The sequence below is a fragment of the Lipophrys pholis genome (assembly GCF_963383615.2).
Source record: "Lipophrys pholis genome assembly, chromosome: 1".
NCBI lineage: Eukaryota > Metazoa > Chordata > Actinopteri > Blenniiformes > Blenniidae > Lipophrys > Lipophrys pholis.
In genome coordinates, this window is record NC_137635.1 from 44,725,170 (window position 1) to 44,738,123 (window position 12,954).

At 42.3% G+C, this 12,954-nt stretch overlaps 2 protein-coding genes across 2 annotated transcripts; one reads left to right on the forward strand and one right to left on the reverse strand.

Annotated features, from left to right (window-relative positions):
- Positions 1–518: 518 nt before the first annotated feature.
- LOC308113299 (transcription factor E2F5-like) lies at positions 519–5,366 on the forward strand. Its single transcript, XM_080469479.1, has 5 exons — positions 519–829; positions 2,892–3,007; positions 3,773–3,931; positions 4,054–4,153; positions 4,511–5,366. Exons 1-5 carry the CDS (start codon positions 701–703, stop codon positions 4,814–4,816), a joined length of 810 nt encoding a protein of 269 aa, XP_080325605.1. The 5' UTR covers positions 519–700; the 3' UTR covers positions 4,817–5,366.
- A 2,392-nt stretch (positions 5,367–7,758) lies between these two features.
- ackr4a (atypical chemokine receptor 4a) lies at positions 7,759–12,954 on the reverse strand. The gene is made up of 2 exons (XM_080480197.1): positions 12,868–12,954; positions 7,759–10,386 (listed from the first exon to the last, which is right to left on the reverse strand). The coding sequence occupies exon 2, from the start codon at positions 10,369–10,371 to the stop codon at positions 9,265–9,267; it is 1,107 nt and encodes a 368-aa protein (XP_080336323.1). The 5' UTR covers positions 10,372–10,386; positions 12,868–12,954; the 3' UTR covers positions 7,759–9,264.

Here is a 12,954-nt window from a genome sequence, read left to right on the forward strand (position 1 = left end):
CAATTCCAGATTTTATCATATAATATAATGGTAGACTGTGGTTAAAGCTTCCTGAGCGTGAGGATTGTGGAACTCACAGACACCAACAAGGTGTCCATTAAGAAGAATTTTAACAGGTGTGCCTGTGATCACTTTGTTTTATATATATGCTTTTATCAAAAGAAAAATTTGCTCGGATTTTATTTAAATGTGATGTAATACACTCCCCCCCCCCCCCCCCCCCCCAAAAAAGGTAAAATGTATACTAATGTGTTGTAAACGAGACGTGAACATGAAAGCTTCAGTGTTCATTTATGCGTAAAAACCCAGTGGAAACAGCGCCGGGCTAATTTGGACAACCAAGTACATGGGTTTATTCAAAAGTTTGACTGATTCTGATTTCTGCTCAAGATGTAGACAATTTCAAAAATCAGGTTGAGAAAAGGAAAAAGGTTTGATTCCTGCAGTGTAAAGTAAACTCGTATAAGGGGCGTGGTCATATCCGAAGGAGGCGGGGCCACGGCAATAGCAGCACAGTGGTTACCATGGCAACCGGGGATCTGCCCGCCGTCTCGCTTTAAAAGGCTCTCAGGTGCCGCTGTTCCGCGGAGCGAACGGAGAACTTTACCCGTCTAAACAAGTCCTCAAAACACGAAAGTCCCAGAAGAGTTTGTTGGGATTTTTTTTGTTTGTTAGTTTTCATTCCTTGAACTACCAGAGGATGGAGCGTGACGCCAGGAAGACCGTCCCCCCCACACCGAGCAGACGCCAGAAAAGTTTGAGTTTTCTCACCATGAAGTTCGTCCGTCTGCTCAAAGAAGCTGAAGATGGCGTCCTGGACCTGAAAGTTGTGAGTGAATGCAGACGAAGTTGGGGAAGACGGTTTAGTTTTACTTTCTACGGCCCCAGCAGACGGGACGGGGACGGGGGCGGGTCGGCGAGCTCTGTTTAGTCAGTTCAATCACTGGCGAGTGAGTCGCCATTAAAGTTCAGCGGATCGATACCAAAATTCCAACACTCCCGATACCACCTGCACAGATATTTACATTGCCGGTACTTTTTATCTTTTCATTTCATTAATAGCCTGCACCTACTGGATGTGAAGATAATAAAGTCTTAAATACATATGTCTAGAGTCCGATTACACAGCAATGTTTTCAAGTGACAACTAAAAAAAACTTTCTTTGCATTTTGGGTGTTTGTTTACAACACAATGGGGCTCTGGGCCACTGAAAACGCAACTTTTTGAAAGCGACTCCCAAGGTAGATTACTTGGAAAACGTTGCGACTGTCCATGCTCACCCCGGCCATAGTAAATAGTTCCTCTGCGAGAGTAGATGGGTGATAATAACAATGTCGGCCTCCAGAGTATCATGACTCCAAGTCCACATTCTCCTAGGACTTGGTCGTTTTATCGTTAAGAGTCACTCCTAATAGTTACCCAACTTTGTTGTCCATATAAATGTCTGTGTACTCACCATTGTTAATATTTATAGAGTATTGTTCTCAGTTCTAATCTCGATAATGTATGAGGTTTAATGCGAGAGAAAAAAAAACAGCGCCAACTCGTGGCCTGGCATTCTAACTACATTGTTTCGGACATCGTTTTCAAAAAGCAAAATTTAGATTAGATTTCTTGGGATATTCATTAAAACTGCTTAAAAGATCAGTGTAAACACCTTTATGTGCCTTCTATACATGATAAAATAAGTTGTAAAGCATTTTGCAAACCAGAACTCACAAAAATATCACTATTCTGAAGTCAAATTGGCTGAATTGTGATTGGATTTCTGGAACATGTTGGTCACATGCTATTTAGTATCACTATCCCACTACGTAATGTATTAACTAGAGTGGATTGAAGAAAACGTCTGAATATGACGACCTACAAACAGTAGACGTGTTTATAGACACTTTCAAATGCCCTTTTTATAAAACACATAAAAACATACGAGACCCATACAGATAAGGATTTCTTTTCTTTCTTTTTCTTTTTTGAATGAATAAACTAAAGTTAAAGGCAAACTTGTTATTATCATAGTTGACTATCCTGCAAACATATCCACAGAATTGCTCAAGGCTCCGTTTACACGACAATGCTTTCAAGAGAAAAAGCACAAATTTCCTTTTGTTTTTGCTGCTCGGATCCCCTGAATGCGCAACTTTTGACAACGGCTTCCAAGGTGAGACTTTTTGAAAATGCTTCAATTCCATCTCCGTGTAAACAGCGTAAATGCTGCTACTTCACATGCGCACCAGGTCCGGAGTAAAAAGTTCTTCTGCATATTGTGTGTGTGTGTGTGTGTGTGTGTGTGTGTGTGTGTGTGTGTGTGTGTGTGTGTGTGTGTGTGTGTGTGTGTGTGTGTGTGTGTGTGTGTGTGTGTGTGTGTGTGTGTGTGTGTGTGTGTGTGTGTGTGTGTGTGTGTGTGTGTGGTTTCATTACAGAAAAAATCATAGCATTTGAGATATATCATACAGGCCTAATTTTTCTCCACCGATTCACTTCTTTTGTTTACTGTTAAGATTACAGCTTGTCCGTCCGAGTCGTTCTTGCTTCTTCGCGTCTTCTGCATGTCTTTACAATCACGTGTGTATCGTATATCCTGCACTGAAAAGCTCATCGTGAGACACTTTTAGCTTCATTCTGTCCCTTATTCTTAACGGATTGTCTACCCAAGAAATACTCAGTTAGTAGGGAGATTATGTTTGAAATCCTTTTCTTTGTACCACCTTTGACATCTCCGCCCAACCCTCCTTTTATTTCACTGCCTATAATCAAGAGTTTTCCCTCTCCAACTGCGCGCCAAAGCTGGGTAATGTTTACACAGCAGGCTCCTCCCCCTCTTTCTCCTCCTCCTCCAATTTGTCAGTGGATCGTCTTCATGTTGAGTTTGGGACGTCTGCGCCAACAGGCCGCCGACATCTTGGTCATGAATACGAAGCAGAAGAGGAGGATCTACGACATCCTCAACGTCCTCGAAGGTGTTGGGCTGATCCAGAAGAAGAGCAAAAACCTCATCCAGTGGAGGTAAAATGACTCACTACATGTAACCGTACCTGGACACACCTGAGGGGGTTGCGGGGGAGGCGTGGATGCATTTTCCCAGCAGGGTTTTTTTTTTTTCTTTAAAATGATCGAGAAGAAAGGTTGTTTTGATTGTGAATTTTTTGGGTGATAAATTAAAATTAAGATTTGTTGCAGTCTACAGTAAATAAAGATCTACTAAGGCCCTGTTTACACAACGTTTTCAAGTAAAAACCCTTGTTGCGTTTTGAGTGTCTGTGAACACGACAACGGTGCTCTGAATGCTGTAAGCGCCACTTTTTAAAAATTGCTCTCAAGATGTACTCCATGTAAATGAAGGAAAACACAACTTTTTGAAAACACTCCCAACTTCCTGAAAATGGGAGAACTTTTCTGGAACGCTACAACTACTACTACTACTACTACTAGTACTATGCATGCGCACCACGGCCATAGTAAATAGTTACAGTCGTTTGGTCATGCATGAGTAGATTGACAATACCAACAATGGTAGCTTCCAGAGTGTCATGATTCCCAGTCCATGTTGTCCTGGGACTTGGTAGTTTTATACTTCATACTCGACTGGAATAACCAACTTTATCGTCCGCAACAAACCACAGCGCTAATTCACGCCCCGGCATGCCTAAATATGTTTTCAGCGTTTCTGCCGTTTCCGTAAAAATAGACGTTGTTTTCAAAACGTTGCCGACGCAAAACTTTTGTGGAACAAAAATCTGAAAGCGATACGAAAGTGTTTGTCCTCTCCAGGGGGGTGAGCCAAGGCAGCCAGTCTCCAGAGGCGCTGCAGCAGTTAAAGATTTTAAAAGGCCAACTCGGCGATCTGGAAGCTCAGGAGCGAAACCTGGACGAGCAGATGGCCACGGTGCAGGACGACATCGACTGCTTCAGACGCGACCCCACCAACAAGTCATATCCTTTGTTTCTATATTCATCAAGACTTTTTTGATCAAACTCTGTAGAGACGGATCGCGAGTCTTCTCGCTGCTGTTTTATCGTGTCTTGTTTCCTCAACACTCCACCACCCGCAGCTTTGTAACGCACGAGGACATCTGCGACGCGTTCAGCCCGTACACCGTCCTCACCATCGAGGCTCTCGAAGGGACGCAGCTGCTGGCCTCATTCAACACGGTACCCAGACGGCACGCCGGGCTCATACGCCTCCAAACGCTGCTGCAAAAACTAGCGGGGGGGCGGGGGGGCGGGGGGGCGGAGCGGCGTAGTGACTCCAGTAGGCCGCAGTTTTAAACTGGCACTGGGGGATGTGGAACGATGTCTCGCTAAACCAGAGTTTTGAATGTAAAAAAAAAAAAAGAAATGTAAAAAAGTTCGATATACGCTTATTGAGTTAGAAAATATAATGCTAGCATGCTAAATGCTAACATCCCGACCAAAGTGCCTCATATTGTAACAGACTTCAATAAGCTCTGAATACACGTAATACTGAAATAATGCTGACGAGGTGTTCCGTGCTGTTCTTGTTTAAAGGTGGAGGATGATCTGATGAAGTTCCAGATGAAGCTGCGCAGCCTCTCGGCTCCCATCCACATCACGCACCACAGCACCGACTCGGACAGCCAGCTCTCCGCGGCGTTCACTGTCCCGCCCGACCCGCTCAGCCCCCGCCTCCCCCCGCTCCCCGCAGCCGCTTGCTGCTCCTCCAGCACCTACAACAGCAGCCAGGAGTCCCTCGGCTCCTCACAGCAGGTGGCGCTCTCTGAGAGCGACGAGCTGCTCTCGCTCTCGCCTCCCGATGAGCTGCTGGGTAAAGAGCCTCAAGCCGCCCGAGTTTAGCTTTGATTAGCAGCGATGCTAACATGCTAAAATGCACATTTTGAGTTGATTAGCTTTGGGTTAGCATAGTAGCATCAGTCCCTCAACTGTTTCTCACTTTATATCTGAATTTACAAAACATCTCTTTGCCACTTCGTCTGATTCTAATAGATTTTTTACTTCATTGATCTTTTGGGGGGGAAAGTCCCACAAATGAATCAAAGTTCCAGCTACAATATGATGGGAAATGGAGAAAATCGCAGCTATTATTCTAAAATAAGTTGTGTTTCATCCCCAATAAAACATCAGTTTTCCTCTTTAATAGTTCTATATGACTTGTAAGTGGTGTCTTTAAGTCCACAACAAGAACTTCCTCCTCTGGACCGTAGAGACACGCAGTCAAACGGAGGTCGACCCGCCGCGGCAGCGTCTGTGGACAAATCGTGAGAATGAAAGGACATGACATCTCTCTTCATGGTGAAGACTTCCTGTTCCACTTTGTGTTTCTAAGGAAGGGATGACTCAGAGTTACTCTGTTGGTCCAAGTGGAAATAAAAACATCCTTCCTGTTTATGCCGTAGCTTTTTCAATGAGTGACTCATGCTAAGCTAGGCTAACTCGCTGCAGGTTGTGACTTCAGCAGCTCCATTAGAATTCAATTGGGCCTCACTAGTAAAATAATAGCTTATAAGTAACACTCACTGCAACATTTGACCTTTCTTAGTATAGAGCTCCACAAATACACTCTGGAAATGTTCCCTTTTAACCCTTTACTGAAAAGAAACGTAATGAAATGAACAGAATCCAGGCTACTAGCTGGTAAATACGCTCCCACCGTGGTGAATAAAGCTGTTTGCAGTTTTCAATTTTTATTTTCAAATTTTTTTTTTTAATAGACACTTTTAAACCCCCGCTACGTTCTTTCTGGGTCGTTACACGTCCGTCCTTCTTGTCTGCAGTCGCGCTGGAGAGCCAGCAGCAGATGGATCCGGACTGTTCCGAGCTGCCGTCTCTGCTGGGCGTGAGCGGCCTGCTGAAGTTCGGCGCCGCCGCAGAGCAGATGAACCTCCAGGACGGCGAGACGCATGCAGGTAAACACACACGTGGTCCATCAACGTGAATCTTTAAGCGGACCACAGAACGTAAAGTATGGTTTTCCTCACCTTCTCAGAAGCTGTGAACCTGAAGGATGAATTCCTGTCTGCTGATGGTAAGAATTATCTCTGTTTCAGAAGAAGCGTCAGACTCTAATATTAGGTGTCAGTGTTACTGTCAGGAGCAAAAACATCCTCATTTACACATGATGCTGTTTGAGATGAAGAGTTTTGTTATATTTAGAAACTTCAAATGTGGTTATGTATAACCATTACTACTACATTATAACTGGATAGTGCTTGAAAATAGTTAAGATCTATCATATAGGATCACATTATAGCTCAGCAGTAAAAGATTTCCCAGGAAATGTCGTCACAGATGTTAAATATTTATGAAACGATGAATGAAAATGTTTAATCCGAGGCCCTGTTGTCAAGTGAAGACACAAAACCTTTGTTACATTTTGGGTTTCCGTTTATACAACAGTGCTTGGAGCCACTGAAAAGGCCTTTTTTGTTGTTGTTTTTTAAACCTCTCCATGGAAACGGGGAACACGCAACTTTTTGAAAGCACTTGGGCTCAGTCTCTGTGGAGACAACAGAAGACGCAACTTTTCGGAAACGCTGCTGCTGCGCATGCGCACGGCCGTAGTAAATCGTTCTACTTCTTCTTCTTCTTCTTCTTCTCATAGTTTCATTACAAAAACAAACAACAGCAGCAACTAGTGGCCCAACATGTTAATTACATTGTTTTGAGTGTTGTTTTTTTTTTTTGAAAAATCCATTTGAAACGGTTCTGTTCTAAAACAAAGCAACTTTCTCTTGCATCTGTGTACACTTAAATCATTCAGTGTAAAAAAAAACAAACAAAGTTGTGTTTGGTTCCAGCAGCCTCACAGCATGATGATACCGTCACCATGCTTTACAGTAGCCCGGTTGAACCTTTCTCTCTGACTTTCATTTGGAAGGTTATCACTAAACTGACATTTCAGTCTATTTGTTGTTTTCCTTGGAGACTACAAAACTAGAGATAATACGTTTTTATGGTATATAAGCATGTTTTTGGTTAATACAGTTCATATAGGTACTGATAATTGATCGCGGGTTGTTGTGAATTTAAAGAAATAACTTAAAAAAATATATATTAAAATCAAACCAAATGTTATCTATCTTGTAAAGCTTAGCAGGAATATGAAAAGTGTTTCTGTTAGATGTCTTAAAATGTGTGTTGTGGATTCTTTGCTCCAGATACAGACTACAGCTACAACCTGGACGACAGCGACGAACTGTTCGACGAGTTAAACATGCAACTCCTCCATTACTGAACGCGGAAAAAATCAGTACAGTGTTGGCTCTTTAAAAAAAAAAAAAACAGTATTGATGGTTGCGTTCAGGGTTTACTAGTTTACGAGTGTTTAACTGGTGAATGTTTGCTTGTTGTCTAAATTATTGTTAAACAGACAGTTTGGGCCTGAAAGTTTCACCGGACATTTATTTATTTTTTAAATGTATATTTCAGTCAATTTTATGTTTGATTTAATTTAAGAGAAAATTGTACCTTGTTTGTTGATACTCTGGCTTGTTGACTGCCTTAAATGTTAATAATTTAATTGAGTTTGACATATTTGTGATCTCAAATTATGTCAGTTTTTTTTTTTTTTTATAAGAAATCACACTTTGGTTGCACTTTTTTTTCATTAAAGTTATTTATTGTTGTTTAATTCTCACCTTCCTCTGTTGAATTTGTTAATATAAAACAGGCTTTTCTGGTCACGATAAACAACACAAACCAGACTGTTTATCGCACATAATTCCGCTGATTACATCCTGGAAAAAAGCGTTCTCGCCTTTTTTTTTTTTTTTTTTTTTGGGCAGAGTGATCAGAATTTTTTGCTCTCGTAACAGATGGCAGGATTCAGTCAGATAGTTTCCACACAGGCGAGCGCGTGCATGATCACGACCTGCAAGCACGAACCTTCACTTGATTTCAAACAGCTGGGAAACAACTAAACCAACAACAAGGGGAGGGGTGGGGGGGGGGGGGTTGTTCTTTTTAGCGATGCATGTAAATCCCTTAAACTGTTGTTGAGGATCTGATGATGCTAATACTAGATGCCAAGTGTGCTGATACATATTCAGAGTTTTGCTGCCCCTCATTTATAAAAACCCTGTGTAGAACTTCATAAAATGCTTACCTCAAGCTGTTTCTGCTCACACAATAAGAAAGCAATATGGCTTTCAGATGTTCCCAGGAATGCAGGAAACACAAAAACTATCCGTGTCAGACAGAGTAAATGAAGAAACGCTCGAGTTGATTGGATATACACCAATGCCATTACTCAGACAAACTTTTAATTTAACAGGTTGAGTGTTTTTCCAGGGGTAGCACTCTTTGAATCGGACTTTGTTGTTTCCATTTTCAAAGGTTTGTTGTGAAACTTAAGGATTAATCTGATTAGTCGCACTTCATGACAAAGTTAACAGCCAAGTCCTGGCCGTGAAAGTCTTGCACTGATGAGCCCTAACATTACGGCCACTACCTGACTCGCACTAACCACAAAACAATTCTGACCTCTAGTGCCCTGCAAGCATATGTGAAGGTTGTGCCCTCGAAAAAAAAAAGGTAGAAACGTGAGATCTTTGTGTTTGTAAACTTTGACCAACAATTCATCTGAGACAACTATTCGCCAAAATTGGAGAAATTTTAACCATTCAGGAGATATCTGCTCCAGTTTAAATCATGTCTTTCTGATTTGTGCTGGTGGTGTTCCTCAGGGATCAGTCTTTGGTCCTGTTAATACTGTTACCATTAGAGGCCAGGACACAATATGAACTTTCATAGATCATACACAGTTATACACATCTGTGTTTCCTGTTGACCCCGGGCAAACACATCCCCTTATCGTTGACATTTATTCTTGAATAGCAAATACCTCTCGACAGGTCAACCAGAACAATATTCAGGTTTTAGTTATTGGACCAGAGATACAGAGAGAAGAATCAATATTTTCTAATTCCTATAAACAAGTTAAAGTGTGATATTTGACTAAGTTCTCATCTTTGACAGCCATACCACGAAAGTAAGAAAAAATTAATGTTATCATTTGTAGGTCAATTACATCAGTTTAATTCTCCATTGCAAAGTACATTGTACACAAATACATTGTGCTTTGAAGGATTTCTGGTTTTAAGCTCTTTAATATGTCTAATACACAGAAATATAACTGACTTCTACTGCAATTCTTGGCAAAAAGATGGTGATGAGGAGAATAATGACTTTGTGTGTTTATTGTGAAAACTTGCTGTGGCTCTTTTTCGACCTCAAGCTAAAAAGAGAGATCCAGTCGTTTAAACTGGTTTCTGATGGACGGTAACTTATATTGAGAATGAATTTGTCTCCTGTGAGGCGCTATGGGAATTAAATGACATCTCCACCCCTTCCGTCTCTGCCGTAGTTTCCCTCCTCCGCTTCCTTCTCTTCTTTCCAAACTGCTTGGCGACTTTCATCATGTGCTGCCTGAAAGAGGAGCCCACGAAGGCGTAGAGGATGGGGTTGAGACAGCAGTGAGTGAGGGCCAGGCATTCGGTCACCTGAGCCGCCTGATCCAGCACTTTGCTCGTCCCGCAGTGGGTCACCAAAGCATAGACTGAATCCATTGCGCGGTAGACCTTCAGCACGTTGTAAGGCAGCTGAGTGACCACGAAAACGCCGACTACTAGAAGAAGAACGCGCAGAGCTTTCCACTTCTTCCCTCTGCTCTCGGCGGGGAGACCCTTCAGTGTACGGCCCACCTTCCAATAACAGGTCACCATGACCAGGAAGGGAAGGAGGAAGCCCAGGAGGACCTCGATCACCTCCAGCGTAGCTTTACCACCACGAGCCATCGAGGGAGGATAGATAGTGAGGCACATGTTCCTATTAGATGTCCATCTCACTTCCGTGAGTACCAGATCGGGGAATCCGAGAAGGAGCGCTACGGTCCAAACAGCCAAGCACACCTTCCAGCAGTGTCTCCGGGTGAACGCCTTCCCCACCCACCCTCTGCTGTCTTCCCTTTGCACTCTGACTACTGCCAAGTATCTATCCAGGCTGATACACGCCAGCAGCAACATGCAACAGGTGAAGTTCACCGTGTAGCATGCCGACACGATTTTGCAGACCGCTGCTCCGAGCTTCCAGCCCCTGGCGGCGTCTGCGGCCCAGAAGGGCAGCGTGAAGAGCAGGAGCAGGTCGGCCATGGCCAGGTGGCTGAGGAAGGCATCCGTTAGGCTCTTCAGGCGTTTGTGGTAGGCGTAGACAGCCACGACTAAAGCGTTGCCGGCCACTCCCACCACCAGGCACAAAGCGTACACGATAGGAAGGAAGAGGCCGGCGAAGGAGCGGACGTCGTCCTTCTCGCACAAGACGGGATAGTCGTCGTAGCTAAAGTTGTAGCTGACGTTTTCATGATAGTAGTAGTCGTCCTCCACGGGGACGTCCATGCTGATCAAAAGAAGCTGCGAAGAAGAATGTGTTGTTATTTAAACAATTCACATTCAGAGACGGAAGTAAAATAATTAAATTCACTTATTATTTAAATATTATCTCCACATTTTGATTGGATGTGGCTTCAGGATTACATCAGGGTCAGAGTCTGTCCTTCGTCTCAGAATGTTCAGAAAGAAAAACTAGCACTTTTTACCAACAATTTCCAGACTGCAACGCTTGCAAATGACCGTCCCCAAGCAACACATGCATACTACAATTTCAGTCAATAGATTTTTTTGGAACACGTTCAGGTTGAAAGACTACGCTAATGTCAAATTCCACAGTTTTTGTGCTGCTTAGTCTTTTCTATGTACGTAATAGTGCTTCTCCAACAACGCGTGCGTTTACTAACATTTGCTCCATCAAAGTCTGCATAAATGAAGATGCTGAATATTTACAGCCTCGTCTTGTTTGGCCGGTAATGATCCTTTCAATCTGGAGAAGTGCTGGCGTTTTTGTTGACATTATAAAGACTGAACATTCTTAAAGAGACAGGCTCGTCCTGTAACGATGTGATCACTGTCAAAATGCTATAGCCATGGCAAGGCAAACAACAAAAACAGAAAACTGATACTATTTGAAGCCAATTCTCAGTAATCTTTACTTAATGCATCTTCCTGTCGTTGGATGTCAGCATCTGGGCTGAGGACAGACCAGATGCTGGAATTTCACAGATTTGTAAAAGACTTGCTGGACTGTGGCTAGCTCATTTGTGAGCTAATTTCAGTTGATTGGCCCAAAACACAAGAGGATTTGATCAAACTATTCCTTCCTCATATGGGGAGTTAGTCATTATTCTAGGCTATGCTTTTTGTGCACTTTTATTACAGACCAAGCCAATAGGGGGCAGGATACTACTAGAACTGCTGCGTCAGTATAATCCATTAATACCAACAGGAATGTGACCCAACTAGTACAATGTATGTCTTATTTCTTATTCAACGTAACAATTATTTCCACACAATGTATTCAGAATTTCTGAATCTCTTCTTCTGCTTTTGAAACGGTTGTGAGGTCGCTTTCCACCATGACTCATTCATCATCTAGTGTCCCAAAGTGGTATTACAAGCCCCAGACATAGAACATGTAACGCTCCCACTCAGTTGATTTATTGATGAAGGTCATTTTTGCAATTCTTCAAATGGCAATTTCCACAAAAAGGTTTGCTTAGTAAAAGCGCATATGTTATTAACACCGCCTGTGCAACAGTGTCTTGTTTTTTAATGGACCTTCAAACATTCCGCTTGAGCAACAATGAGGACATAACTGACTGAAGCTTTGCAAAAGATAAATGTGGTATGCAAAGAGCAAGACAAATAAAACACTCCAATAAGTAAATATTGGTTCAGTGCCATCATTCCACTACAGCCACCGGGCAACTATAAGGATAATGTTTGAATGTTTTGCTCTGCGAATGATTCAGTGCTACATATGAATAGTAAACAGGAACCGATGGAAAAATGTGAAAAATTACTTGTAACAAAGAAATCTGTGAACTTTCCCAAAATAAAGGGGAAGGCGACTGAATGCTCACAAACAGCAATGCAATAATCTTGCGAGAATACAGTGAAGTTACAACGGTAAAATCATTTTTACATATGCAAACTACAAGTCGTATAAATTAACCAGATACCGAATTTCTCGTAGCATTATTTCTTCAACACGCTTGCCACTTTCCAGACGCTCTACTACTTTACGCCAACGCACTAAAACTGAAAGCAGGCTCAGTTTCAAAGGATTAAAGGTTGAAGACTGTGCTTCAATTCCACTTCACATGGTTATACGATCACTGTGCTCTGTCCTGCAGTCTTCCTTTGTATTTCGGGGGGGGGGGTTGATTCTTGCCTCTCTGTGTGTGCAGTCGAGGACATGAGCATAGATTGTATAAACTGTCAACTTCCCCTGGAGATCCCCTGGTCAGATTTCTCCTCCCGACAGGACATCAAACATCTGCTTTGGTATCTTTCTCACAGGCATCCGATACGTCTTACTATATGTCCTCCAGTCATCTAAACCTGCACGGTGGATCGTGTCCAATGTAAAAATGAGAATAAAGACAGACAGCCACATGGCTCAACCACTTTACATTTAACCTGTAAACTTAAAGTTTTAGACATCAGAGGGGATTTGAGTTATGAAAGACAACGACATGTGGAGACTGAATAACGTGTATACATTCAATTAATTAGCTCGTGTTTTGTTCCAAAACAGGAAAAATAAACCACTTTTCTAACATTACATTGTTCTAATAGAGACATTTAGTTCACTCAAATCTTACATTATTTATTTACTTATAAGAAATTCCTCATCACTGTTTTTTTTATTTTTTTTAATAGTCCATTATACAATAACACATCAGGAGAGAACCACAGTCAAATCAGTAGTAGGAATAGCATACTAGCAGAGGGGAAAGAGAAGTCAGGACAACGTCAAATATTTGAGCTACTCACTGAGTTTTATCCTCCCCTCAGTCCTGTCGGCTGCTCCATAAACTGTGCTGCTCTCCAAGCTGCTGTTTGCCTTCACACCCTGCACAG

Bases quoted from the DNA above. Each gene is read 5' to 3' on its own strand.
- LOC308113299 (XM_080469479.1), top strand. From the start codon at position 701: ATGGAGCGTGACGCCAGGAAGACCGTCCCCCCCACACCGAGCAGACGC. The intron at 830-2,891 runs GTGAGTGAATGC...CTGCGCCAACAG, and splicing joins GCGTCCTGGACCTGAAAGTT to GCCGCCGACATCTTGGTCAT. The intron at 3,932-4,053 runs GTCATATCCTTT...CACCACCCGCAG, and splicing joins AGACGCGACCCCACCAACAA to CTTTGTAACGCACGAGGACA.
- ackr4a (XM_080480197.1), bottom strand. From the start codon at position 10,371: ATGGACGTCCCCGTGGAGGACGACTACTACTATCATGAAAACGTCAGC.